This window comes from Salvelinus sp. IW2-2015, linkage group LG9, assembly GCF_002910315.2.
Source record: "Salvelinus sp. IW2-2015 linkage group LG9, ASM291031v2, whole genome shotgun sequence".
In the NCBI taxonomy this organism is placed as follows: domain Eukaryota; kingdom Metazoa; phylum Chordata; class Actinopteri; order Salmoniformes; family Salmonidae; genus Salvelinus; species Salvelinus sp. IW2-2015.
The window spans coordinates 31,614,318-31,629,103 of record NC_036849.1 but is presented as its reverse complement, the minus strand read 5'-3'; the positions used below and the strand labels follow the sequence as shown (position 1 = coordinate 31,629,103).

Sequence of the window (14,786 nt, the reverse complement as noted above, 5' to 3'; positions counted from 1 at the left end):
TCAAAACACTGAGCGTAAGAAACACTAATACCAAAACACGGAGCGCTAAGAACACTAATACCAAAAACGCTGAGAACACTAATACCAAAACACTGAGAACACTAATACCAAAACGCCAGAGACACAATACCAAAACGCAGAGAACACTATACCAAAACACAGAGAACACTAATACCAAAACGCTGAAACACTAATACCAAAACGCTGAAACACTAATACCAAAACGCAGAGAACACTAATACCAAAACGCTGAGAAACACTAATACCAAAACGCAGAGAACACTAATACCAAAAACACTGAGAACACTAATACCAAAACACTTAGAACACTAATACCAAAACGCTGAGAACACTAATACCAAAACGTAAGAAACACTAATACCAAAACGCAGAAACACTAATACCAAAACACTGAGAACACTAATACCAAAACGCTGAGAACACTAATACCAAAACGCAGAGAAACACTAATACCAAAACACTGAGAACACTAATACCAAACACTGTGAAAACTAATACCAAAACACTGAGAAACACTAATACCAAAAACACTGAGAACACTAATACCAAAACACTGAGAACACTTAATACCAAAACACACTGAGAACACTAATACCAAAAACACTGTGAAACTAATACCAAAACAACTGAGAACACTAATACCAAAACACTTGAGACACTAATACCAAAACACTGTGAAAACTAATACCAAAACACTGAGACACTAATACCAAAACCACTGAGAACACTAATACCAAAAACACAGAGAACACTAATACAAAACACAGAGAAACACTAATACCAAAACACAGAGAACACTAATTACCAAAACCACTGAGAACTCTAATACCAAAACACTGAGAACACTAATACAAAACACTGTGAAAAACTAATACCCAAAACACTGAGAACACTAATACCAAAACACTGTGAAAACTAAACCAAAACACTTAAAACTAATACCAAAACCTAGAACACTAATAAAACACTGCTACAAAACCAAACACTAAATACCAAACACTAAGAACACTAATACCAAAACACTGAGAACACTAATACCAAAACGCAGAGAGAACACTAATACCAAAACACATGAGAACACTAATACCAAACACTGAGAACACTAATACCAAAACACAGAGAACACTAATACAAACACTAGGAGCTAAGAACACTAATATCAAAACACTGAGCGCTAAGAACACTAATACCAAAACACTGGAGCTAAGAACACTAATACCAAAACACTAGGAGCTAGAACACTAATACCAAAAACACTAGGAGTAAACCTAATACCAAAACGCTGAGCGCTAAAACACTAATACCAAAACGCTAGAGCTAAGAACACTAATACCAAAACGCTGAGAGCTAAGAAACACTAATACCAAAACACTAGGAAATAAGAGCACTAATACCAAAACGCTGAGAGCTAAGAACACTAATACCAAAACGCTGAGCTAGAACACTAATACCAAAACGCAGAGAACACTAATACCAAAACACTGAGAGCTAAGACCACTAATACCAAAACACTGAGAACACTAATACCAAAACACTGAGAACACTAATACCAAAACGCTGAGAGCTAAGAACACACCAAAACACTGAGACCTATAACACTAATACCAAAACACTGAGCGCTAAGAAACACAAAAACCAAAACGCTGAGAGCTAATAACAACAATACCAAAACACTGAGAGCTAAGAACACTAAATACCAAAACACTGAGAACACTAATACCAAAAACACTGAGAGCTCAGAACACTAATACCAAAACACTGAGCGCTAAGAACAACAAAACCAAAACGCTGGGGAGACTAATAACAACAATACCAAAACCACTGAGAGCAAGAACACTAATACCAAACACTGAGAACACTAATACCAAAACACTGAGAGCTCAGAACACTAATACCAAAACACTGAAACACTTAATACCAAAACACTGAGAGCTCAGAACACTAATACCAAAACACTGAGAACACTAATAACAAAACACTGAGCTATACCACTATCCAAAACACTGAGAATACTAATACCAAAACACTGAGGCTAAGAACACTAATACCAAAACACTAGAGCAAGAACACTAATACCAAAACACCTAGAGCTAAGCACTAATACCAAAACGCTGAGCGCTAAGAAACACTAATACAAAACGCTGAGAGCTAAGAACACTAAATACCAAAACTAGAGAGCTAAGAAGCACTAATACCAAAACCTGGAAGCTAAGAACACTAATACCAAAACACTGAGAGCTAAGAACACTAATACCAAAACACTAGGAGCTAAGAGCACTAATACCAAAAACGCTGAGAGCTAAGAACACTAATAACCAAAAACGCTGAGAGCTAACACTAATACCAAAAACGCAGAGAACACTAATACCAAAACACTGAGCACAGAACACTAAATACCAAAAACGCTGAGCACTTAAGAACACTAATACCAAAACACTGAGAACACTAATTACCAAAACACTGAGAACACTAATACCAAAACACTGAGAACACTAATACCAAAACGCAGAGAACACTAATACCAAAACACTGAGACACTATACCAAAACACTGAGAACACTTAATACCAAAACGCTGAGAGCTAAGAACACCAAAACACTGAGAGCCTATAACACTAATACCAAAACACTGAGCGCTAAGAACAACAATAACCCCAAAACGCTGAGAGCTAAGAAACACCAAAACACTGAGAGCTATGAACACTAATACCAAAACACTGAGCGCTAAGAACAACAAAACCAAAACGCTGAGAGCTAATACAACAATACCAAAACACTGAGAGCTAAGAACACTAATACCAGAAACACTAAAACCAAAACACTGAGAGCTAGAACACTAATACCAAAACACTGAGAACACTTAATACCAAAACACTGAGAAACACTAATACCAAAACACTGAGAATACTACATACCAAAACACTTGAAAACTTAATACCAAAACCACTGAGAAAACTAATACCCAAAACACTGAGGATCACACACTAATACCAAAAACACTGAGAACACTAATACCAAAAACACAGAGAAACACTAATAACCAAAACACTGAGAACACTAATACAAAACCACTGAGAACACTAATACCAAAACACTGAGAGCTAAGAAACCACTAATTCCAAACATGTGAGAACACTAATACCAAAACACTAGAAAGCTAAGAACACTAATACCAAAACACAGGAGCTAAAGAACACTAATACCCAACACTAGAGCTAAGAGCACTAATACCAAACGCTGAGCGCTAAGAACACTAATCCAAAACGCTGAGAGCTACGACACTATAACCAAACACTAGGAGCTAGAGCAGCACGAATACCAAAACGTTGAGAGCTAAGAACACTAATACCAAACGCTGAGAGCTAAGAACACTAATACCCAAACGCTGAGCACTAAGAACACTAATACCCAAAACACTGAGAACACAAATACCAAAACACTGAGAACATAATACAAAACGCATGAGAGCTGAAGAACACCAAAACACTGAGAACACTAAATACCAAAACGCTGAAAGCTAAGAACACCAAAACACTGAGAGCCTATAACACCTAATACCAAAACACTGAGCGCTAAGAACAACAAAACCAAAACACTGAGCGTAAAGAACAACAAAACCAAAACGCTTGAGAGCTAATAACAACATTACCAAAACACTGAGAGCTAAGAACACTAATACCAAAACACTGAGAACACTAATACCAAAACACTGAGAGCTCAGAACACTAATACTAAAACACTGAGAACACTAATAACAAAACACTGAGAACACTAATAACAAAACACTGAAGGCTAATACCACTTAATACCAAACACTGAGAATACTAACAAAAACACTGAGAGCTAATAACACAATACCAAAACACTGAGATCTAAGAACACTAATACCAAAAACACTGAGATCTAAAACACTAAACCAAAAACACCTGATAACACTAATACCAAAACGCTGAGAGCCTAAGAACACCAAAACACTGAGAGCCTATAACACAATACAAAACACTGAGCGCTAAGAACAAACAAAACCAAAAACGCTGAGACTAATAACAACAATACCAAACACTGGAGCTAAGAACACTAATACCAAAACACTGAGAACACTAATACCAAACACTGAAGCTCAGAACACTTAATACTAAAACACTGAGAACCTAATAACAAAACACATGGAACACTAATAACAAAAACACTCGAAGCTAATACCACTAATACCAAAACACTGAGAATACTAATACCAAAACATGGGAGCTAATAACAACAATACCAAAACACTGGATCTAAGAACACTAATACCAAAAAACACTGAGATCTAAGCAAAACCACTAATACCAAAACACTGAGAACACTAATACCAAACACTGAGAGCTAAGACCACTATACCAAAACACTGAGAGCTAAGCACAATACCAAACACTGAGAACACTAATACCAAAACACTGAGAACACTAATACCAAAACACTGAGAGCTAAAAAACATAATTACCAAAACGCTGAGAACTAAGAACACTAATACCAACCCTAATGCATCCCATTTTTATTTCCAGAGGTGTTAATCATTACAATGACATCTTGCATGTTCAAACATATATTAATTATTATGAATGCATCCATCAGCCTGATCTATTCAATAAATCATTGAAATTCTGTGCAAAATTCCCTGCGTTATGTCTTGCTGCTAGCAGCGAAAACAAGCAACACTTTGTCGTGTCGCAGATAAGCAGGCTTCAATATCAACACTAGCAGACCACTTAGTATCAAACAATCTACTAAGCGCAAAGCAAGTATAGAAACTGGAACGGCCAACGTCGTCTGTCGTACACACCTGTGACTAAGAACCTGCAGGCACCCGCCCCGGCCTCGTTGGTCACTTCACAGGTGTACTCCCCGTAGCCCTCCCTGTTGAGGGCTCTGACGTGGTAGTCAGTCTCGTCGCGCTGGTCCAACTGGCCCATGGTCAGCAGCCGGGTGCCCAGCTTCCACTCGTACTTGAGCACCTTGGACGGGTGGGCCCGCAGCATGCGGCAGTTGAGGGTGAAAGCGCGGCCCAAACCCTGGCGGATCTCTGTGAACAGTGGCTCCACTGCCGGCGGATCTATGGAGAGGAAGACAGYAGGCCAGAGTCAGACAGGCGGGGAGGGAGACAAAAGGCTGGATCCCAAATCAATCACTATCCCTTGTACTATATCAGTCAGGCAAAGAGTAGCAATGAACCTGTCCTAAAATAACCCCTAGCCCCTATGGATATCTGATTTTGGTAGGTGCAATATGGTAATTGCTTCCCCGTATTGTTTACACCTATCAACTCCTCTCAGATCTACAGGAGTGCCTCGGGAGTAGGGGGGTATAGAGGACTAGCAGGCGATTTGGAATTCAGCAAAACTGTCCTCCACACACAGGAAGCATCCCGAGCCTCGCTCCGTACGTCAAACCAAACATAATCCTCTGCATCCAGAAGTTCCCCACTCACAGGACTTTAAAAATCCCTTATTTATCCAGCCTTTATATTATCTACCGCAGTAATTATCCCTAATGCACCAGTAATGAGATGCCACTAGACGTGGCTTTATCAATTATCCACTACGACTTCACAGGAAAGTGCTAAAATGTTCCTGTCGCACTTTGGTGCACACCTAGCAAACTCGGTTACGCCGCGGGAGTCAGAGTCCAGTATATGGGCAAAACAGGCTACAGGCTAACATGAGAAGGCTAACATGAAAAGGCTAACATGAGAACTCAGAAGTCACAAGTCTAGGATACCAGAGCTTCTTGTCTGCAGCTTAACAACCTTTGACTGACTGGCATTGCACAAAAATACATTGAATCAGTTGTTGTATTGTTGTTTTATGCAAGGCTCTTTAGCAGGAGATATTTTGAGGGCCTCTGAGATATTTTTCCTGTTTCATGTCTAATTTMGAGAACTCTCAGAGGAACTGTCCTCTATTAACTCGACTGAGCTTACTGCTTGAATACACAGAATGGCTGGGTGAATCCATAGGGACCYTCTRCCGCTCRGAGAYAAACGAGCGTGATTCACAGAATTTCTGAGTGGCACCATACGAGATTATACTGCAGAAACACTTAAAGGAACATTTCTCCGGAATTGCAAATACACTTCATCTTATGGATACCTAGAAAGTAGTCTGTAGAGGCCGAAGGTCAGTGACCCAAGACGTTTGTTTCCAGCTTAGCAACAGCATATTAGAGTGCAAAAGCGTGGAAGTGGTAGGATCCCTGTTAGCATGCTACAGCCCAGCTAGCACCTAACCWCCACTATCCACAACGAGGCTTCAGGCAAGCCTCCCTTAGGCCACCGTCTGAAAGTTAATATTACTACACCTAAATTAACTAACTTCAAAATGTTCTAGTCACATACAATACGCGTGGAATTTTGGAGCAGCAATCCCTTTTGATTGTAAAGTAGATAAATACTGTCCTCTGACAAGCCTATAAAATTCAAACATCCTCAACAATGCAAAATGCAACTGGCTCCAGAGAATAACATAACATGACATTTAACTTCATACAAGGAAGTGAACTTTAGAAAAACAAAAGCTTAGTATTTTCCTCCTGAAAGTCACCCACATTACACTTTTAGAACGAAATGGTGCTATCTAGAACCTATAAGGGTCCTTTCGGCTGTCCTCATAGGAGAACCCTTRGTAGAATTATTTTTGGTACTAAGTAGAAGCCTTTGGGTTCCATGTAGAAGCGTTTCCACAGAGGGTTCTACATGAAACCCAAAATGGTTCTACCTGGAACCCCAATTTTTTTTTACTATGGGGACAACCGAAGAGTGTATTCATTATTGGTGTAAGGTTAGTACTTGTTATTATTTWCTGCAGGGATTAAAACATACGAAGTAGAACAAAAAGGCCTAAACAAAAGCAAAAAAAAAAGGAAAAAGAAAACCTTAAAAGGCACAATCTGTTATTTCAACAGCCTGATCATGACCCTGTTTTGGTAAGCTGAGGAACAGGGCTTAGCTACGGATGCAAGGACTGACAGTCCATAAACGGGCAAGGGAACAAGGCCAAGAGATTTAATAGAGGATCCCACACACAATCTTGACCAATTTTTTTAACTGCTGCCCTCTGGAAAAAGATACAAGACAAGGTCCCACTGTTCAGCAAGAATAGGAGCAGGGCAAGTTCCATTCTGATGGTCATCAGGCTGCTGAACAGTGGGCCATAGGACAGATGCAGGCTGCTGAACAGTGGGCCATAGGACAGATGCAGGATGCTGAACAGTGGGCCATAGGACAGATGAAGGATGCTGAACAGTGGGCCATAGGACAGATTGGCAGAAGCAGTGGGCCAATAGGACAGATGACGAATGCTGAACCAGTGGGCCATAGACAGTGCAGGATGCTGAACAGTGGGCCATAGGAAAAAAACCAGATGAAGGATGCTGAACAGTGCTGAACAGTGGGCCATAGGACAGATGCAGGATGCTGAACAGTGGGCCATAGGACAGATGCAGGATGCTGAACAGTGGGCCATAGGACAGATGCGGTCCCAATACACTGTCGGACAGTAGACAGCAGAGACTTTGAATATGTGAAAATGTAAATGTGTGACTTTGTGTACTTTCCATTTTTCCGTACTGCATGTGATATACTGTGTTGCGTTTGTGTATTTGTATGCTGATGTCACGAAATGAATTTCCATGTAAATGGACAATAAAGTACATTGTATTGTATCGTTAAAACTCACAGAACATGTTCCAGTGTTCCACTGAACATTATTATGCTAAAACAATGTTGTTACCAGGGTGGTGTCCTTTTAACTACACATGTAGGCCTATAAGAGCAACTTCCTGTAAGGTGTTATGCAAGAGCTTAAAATGTTTCTGTAAGACACTACAAAACCCTTCTGCAAAACCCCAAAAAGCACCGCTGACATTATAATGGGACTGTCTTTATCTCTATTTCTATGCAATGATACTTGTGACTGGMTTTTTTTCAAAATAAATATTAATGATGACAATCTCTTTCAAATGTGTAAAATGGCAGCAGAGCTGCAGTGTGAATAGCTCCATCGGTGACACATTTCATGTTRGTCTCAACTGGGGGATTTCTCCGTCTACTAACGCTGCATGACTGGGTGATGATAGRACTTTCACAATTTCAAGTGTCCTAGCTTTTTTTTTTTGGTCGCTCCAAAATGTATTCTCTCTTTTTGTAAATATTAAATAAATGAAAACTGGAGGGGATAAATTAGCGCTTCGCTAATTAGGCTGGAAGCCAGCTTTAATGCCATACTTAACTGAAGAGCCCAGGATTAAACACACAGAGCCTTGGTCATAGAAGGAATAGCCATCCTCCGTAGATTACCGGTCCAGCTCCCTAGCGCTGATCACAAGGACCACATTTATCACTTTATAAACCGTGTTTCCATTCACAGTCATATGGTATAAAYCAATTATCACGACAGCTGTGATGGAAACYGCAGGTTTCGGGTACAAGTTGATAAATGCCTATAGATCATTTGTTTGTTCAACACGGTGGGATCTTTTTGTGTCGGTAAAATTAATTATGCGAGAAATGGCAGTYGAAACACCTTTATGTATAAATATTGATATTATAACCATCATATCAATTGTAAACTTGGAGTCATTCGATGATATGYTGTGTAGTCCTCCCACAACAACTCGGGAAACCATGCAGTTTATTAGGCTACAAATGAAAAAAATTATGATGAACGTTGATGAGCTTGATGCTCCTTTCCAATAAATATTGAGGGTCTTATTCTAGTGACATGATGATCGATGTATGACTGCTGACAAATAAAAATATTGTCGCTCCTATTCGTCGTGTAGACTAGCCTACCCTCACTTTATGGGTTGTTGGCTAGCGAGCACGTGCCAACACCAGAGTAGACACATTTGCTATTCGGTGACAAAACTATCCGTAGCGCAGTAGCTGTGTGTGGGTCAAATCAATGGGGAAGCCAGGAAAAATGTATCACCTCATAGTCAGGGGGCTTGCCTAGGTTTATCACCCATAGTCAGGGGGCTTGACTAGGTTTATCACTCATAAGTCAGGGGCTTGACTAGGTTATCACCTCATAGTCAGGGGGCTTGCTAGGTTTATCACCTCATAGTCAGGGGGCTTGACTAGGTTTACAACCTCATAGTCAGGAGGCTTGACTAGTTTATCACTCATAGTCAGGGGGCTGACTAGGATACTCATAGTCCGGGCCTGACTAGGATTTTATCCTCATAGTCAGGGGCCTGACTAGGATTTATCACTCATAGTCAGGGGTTGCTAGGATTACACCTCATAGTCAGGGCGCTGACTAGGATTTATCACTCATAGTCAGGGGCTGTGACTAGGATTTATCACTCAAGTAGGGCCCTATCATATAGTCAGGGGGCTTGGACTAGGATTTATCACCTCATAGTCAGGGGGCTTGACTAGGATTCATCCCTCATTGTCATGGGGCTTGACTAGGATTTATCACTCATTTCATGGGGCTTGACTAGGATTCATCCCTCATAGTCAGGGGCTTGACTAGGATTCATCACCTCATAATAAGAGGGCTTGACTAGGATTCATCACCTCATAATAAGGGCTTGACTAGGATTTATCACCTCATAGGGGCTTGACTAGGATTTATCACCTAATAGTCAGGGGGCTTGACTAGGATTTATCACCTCATAGTCACAGGGGGCTTGACTAGGATTTATCACCTCATAGTCAGGGGCTTGACTAGATTTATCACTCATAGTCAGGGCTTGACTGGATTTTATCACTCATAGTCAGGGGGCTTGATAGGATTTATCACCTCATAGTCAGGGGGCTTGACTAGGATTCATCACCTCATTGTCATGGGCTTGACTAGGATTTATCACCTCATTGGTCAGGGGGCTTGACTAGGATTCATCCCCTCATAGTCAGGGGGCTTGACTAGGATTCATCACTTCATAATAAGAGGGCTTGAACTAGATTCATCACGCTCATAATAAGAGGCGTTGACTAGGATTTATCCACTCATAGGGGGCTTGACTAGGATTTTATCCCTATAGTCAGGGGGCTTGATAGGATTTATCACTCATAGTCAGCGGGCTTGACTAGGATTATCACTCATAGTCAGGGGGCTTGACTAGGATTTATCACTCATAGTCAGGGGCTTGACTAGGATTTAATCCCTCATTTCAGGGGCTTGACTAGATTATCAGCTCATAGTCAGGGGGTTGACTAGGATATCATCCACCTCATAATAAGAGGGCTTGACTAGGATTCATCACCTCATAATAAGAGGGTTGACTAGGATTTATCAGCCTCATAGGGGGCTTTGACTAGGATTTATCACCTCATAGTCGGGGGCTTGACTAGGATTTATCACCTCATAGTCAGGGGGCTTGACTAGGATTATCACCTCATAGTCAGGGGCTTGACTAGGATTTATCACCTATAGTCAGGGGGCTTGACTAGGATTTATCATCACTCATAGTCAGGGGGCTTGAATAGGATTTATTCACCTCATAGCTCAGTGCGGCTTGACTAGGATTCATCACCTCATTGTCATGGGGCTTGATGGTTATATCACTCATAGTCGGAGGCTTGACTAGGTTTATCACCTCATAGTCAGGGGCTTGCTAGGATTATCACTCATAGTCGGGGCCTCGACTAGGATTTATCCCTCATGTCAGGGGCCTCGCTAGGATTTATCACTCGAATAGTCAGGGGGCTTGACTAGGATTTATCACCTCATAGTCAGGGCTTGACTAGGATGTATACTCAGTCAGGGCCTTGACTAGGATTTATACCTCATAGTCAGGGGGCTTGACTAGGATTTATCACTCATAGTCAGGGGCTTGACTAGATTTATCACCTCATAGTCAGGGGTTACTAGGAATTCATCCCTCATTGTAATGGGGCTTGACTAGGATTCTATCACCTCATTGTCCCTGGCCTTGACGTGGATTCATCCCTCATAGTCAGGGGGTTGACAGGATTTATCACCTCATTAGGGGGCTTGACTAGGATTTATCACCATAGTCAGGGGGCTTGATAGGATTTATCACCTCATAGTCAGGGGGCTTGACTAGGATTTATCACCTCATAGTCAGGGGGCTTGACTAGGATTTATCACCTCATAGTCAGGGGCTTGACTAGATTATCACCTCATAGTCAGGGGGCTTGATAGGATTTATCACTCTCATAGTCAGGGGCTTGACTAGGATTTATCACCTCATAGTCAGGGGGCATTGACTAGGATTCATCTCACCTCATAGTCAGGGGCTTGACTTTCATACATGGAGGGCTTGATAGATCCCCTCATTGTCATGGGGCTTGACTAGGATTTATCACCTCATTGTCAGGGGGCTTGACTAGGATTCATCCCCTCATAGTGGGGGCTTGACTAGGATTTATCACTCATAATAAGAGGGCATTGACTAGGATTCTCACCTCATATAAGAGGGCTTGACTAGGATTTATACTCATAGGGGCTTGACTAGATTTATCACTCAATGTCAGGGCGCTTGACTAGGATTTATCACCTATAGTCAGGGGGCTTGACTAGGATTTATCACCTCATAGTCAGGGGGCTTGACTAGGATTTATCACCTCATAGTCAGGGGCGCTTGACTAGGATTTATCACCTCATAGTCAGGGGGCTTGACTAGGATCATCATCCTCATTTCATGGGGCTTGACTAGGATTTATCCCCTCATTGTCATGGGGCTTGACTAGGATTTATCACCTCATTGTCAGGGGCTTGACTAGGATTCATCCCTCATAGTCAGGGGGCTTGACTAGGATTCATACCTCATAATAGAGGGTTGACTAGGATTCATCACTCATCATAATAAGAGGGCTTGACTAGGATTTATCACCTCATAGGCGGTTGACTAGGATTATCACCTCATAGTCAGGGGCTTTGACTAGGATGTATACTCAATCAGGGGTGACTAGGATTTATACCTCACAGTCCAGGGGGCTTGACTAGTTTATCACTCTTAGTCAGGGGCTTGACTAGGATTTATCACCTATAGTCAGGGGGCTTGACTAGGATTTATCCCTCATAGTCAGGCTTGACTAGGATTTATCACCTATAGGGGCTTGAACGGATGTATCACTCATAGGGGGCTTGATAGGATTTCATCACCTCATAGACAGGGCGGTTTTGACTAGGATTATCACCTCATAGTCAGGGGGCTTGAACTAGGATTCGTCACTCATAATATAGAGGGCTTGACTAGGATTTATCACCTCATAGTCAGGGGGCTTGACTAGAAATGTGTCATTAATCTTATAGAACTCATTCTTTACATGCTGTTTTCTCCTCCTCTCTTTTGCCTCCAACTGGTGGACTATAGAGACTATGATGTCATGGCAGAGCAGCTTCATCAATATGCTTCATTTCATATCTTATAACCAGGGGAAATAAATAAATAGCGGGCTGTAGATGAAATGCCTAAAACTACAATAATTGGGGCTTTTCAGAGGCAGATGGATCTTCGCTGTTTGAGGTTTTTCTTTTTTTGTACATTTAATCGTGTGAAGGGGAGGAATATGCAGAGAGGGTTGTAGAAATGTCAGAGTACGACTGCAATTATTCTTTATTAAGTTTTAAATAGCGCCTTAATAATCATCAGTGGCATCAGAATTTCGAAACACCTCATTATGAATTTTGGGGAAATTACTGTAGAACTGTGTCTATATAGCCTATGCTTTTATTAAGAATAGCCCGTCATTATATAATTCCACAATATAGCTGAAACTTTAACTTAACACTCAAACCAACTTTTTACCTGAATTGAGAAACCTCGCCCCCATCCCCTCCGCTAATTTGGAGTAAACTTTTTGGTTTTCTGACTGAGGCAAATGTTGTACATTAAAGACTCTATGCATTTTGAAAGAATGAGACATTGAGGATTTAATAATACCCCTTGATGTCATACAACAAGCCAAAACCCGTCAAATTTGCACTTCACATTTCACATATCATAAACATATTTATGTGTTCAGCTTTTACAATCACTATGTTTTGATATACAGTTACAAGATGACATAGTGTCCTATTGTCACGATCCTTATGGAATTGTGTCATTAGCACACACTGGTCCCATTCCCACGGATGTGTTAATCGTTTAAATGTGCTCTGTTCTCCATTTCGGCAGTCGATTATTGTTCCAATGTCCGTTGGTCATGTGAATACTATGCTTGTTGTGTTTTGGCTTTCGTACCGCTTGTATCGTGCACAGATGATTACGGGTCTCGCCAGTGTATTTAATGCTCCTTGCTCATTTTGTTTGTGTTTAACCCTGTGTTTTGTATACGTGTTGTTTGGTCTTCGTCCCGTTCGTTTACATGGACCCGTATTTGGGTCAATAAAAAAACTATTATGCTTCCTGCACCTGTCTCCCGATCCCTTTATACACACGAGACAGAATAATCGACCATTAGGGAGACAGCGGGAATGGGCCTGTCCGACGACTCTGCGACTGGTCATCCGGCGCCGCCGCAACTTCAGCAACTGGCCTGTCCGACGCCACTGCAACTAGGTGTCCGTTCGCAACTTCGGCAGCGCAACTGGCCATCCGACGAGACGTAATTCAGCAGCTTGCACTGGCCCGTTCGACGCGCCACAACCGGTCCGTCCAAAGCCGCTGCACTGGTCCGTGACAATGATGTAACTTCGGCAGCTGCATCGGGTCCTGATCGACCCCACTGCGTTCTTGTGATCGTCGTCAGGCGTGTGTCTCGCTGGGGGGGGGTACTGTCCAGGATCCCTCCGGGCTGTGTCATTACGCACACCTGGTCCCATTCGACTGATTGTAATTGTAAAGTGTGCCCTTTGGTTTTCCATATGTTCTGTCGATTTTGATATCAAATAGTCGAGATTAGTCGTGTGAGTAACCTGTGTGTGTTTGTCATTTCGCTGCCGCTTGTAAGGGTGCAGATGATTAGGGATTTCGATACACCCGGTGTCATAATATACCGAAGGTGTTCCTCGCTCCTTTGTTTGGGTTTCAACCCTGTGTTTTGTTTATAAAGTAGTTTGTTTAGTCTTTGTCCTCGTGCTTTACATGGCCCTGAATTTGGGTCAATATAAAAAAATATTACGCCAATTCTGGCCTGATATCCGATCTTTATACACGTAGACAGATACCATGGGTGATTCTGAAGCAGATTGAGCCTAATGTATTTTTGTGTAAAGAAAATCTTAGCGCAAGAAGACACACCTTATAGCACTCATGACTCATTTCCTATGTAACTGATAATGAATGATACTATTATATGAGATATAGCATTGTAAAGCCTAACAACGTAATATCGTATTTTATAACTTAGCTTAGCCTATGATATTGACAATAGACAGGGTAATGATTAATTAAGATATCAGATCTTAGATAGTTAGTCCTACCTTTGGTTAATAATTTCCCAATAATCTCGAAACTGTTCCTTTCAATTGACGCCTTTCAGCTAAACCCAGCCCGCCAATGGATAGCAACTGTCGTTGAGCAACCCCTCGACAATCTCACGTTTAATAGCCAGTTGCAGGACTATGGCAAAAAGCATTTTCTTAAAATATATGGTTTAAATAGCCTAATAATTTAACAGTGCATCCAGGAGTATTAGCTACTGTATTTCAGAAATCTGTTGATTAAGCATATTTTTTCGAATCTGAAAAGTGTTACTTTATGTCTACGACTTTTGGTTTGCTATGCTCAGGCTGGTTAGATAGCTCTCGGTTCAATTGACACCAAACGTTAGCTAACGCTGCGAGCTTTATATATAATTGTTTTCTCAAATGT

General features: G+C 41.4%; 1 protein-coding gene across 1 annotated transcript in view; it reads right to left on the bottom strand.

Annotated features, from left to right (window-relative positions):
* LOC111968948 (MAM domain-containing glycosylphosphatidylinositol anchor protein 2) overlaps nucleotides 1–14,786 on the bottom strand; it is a 249,599-nt gene that overhangs the window by 78,688 nt on the left and 156,125 nt on the right. Inside the window, exon 9 of the mRNA XM_023994932.3 lies at nucleotides 4,843–5,112. Within this exon, the coding sequence (XP_023850700.1) occupies nucleotides 4,843–5,112 (270 nt within the window). The remainder of the gene's footprint in view (nucleotides 1–4,842; nucleotides 5,113–14,786) is intronic.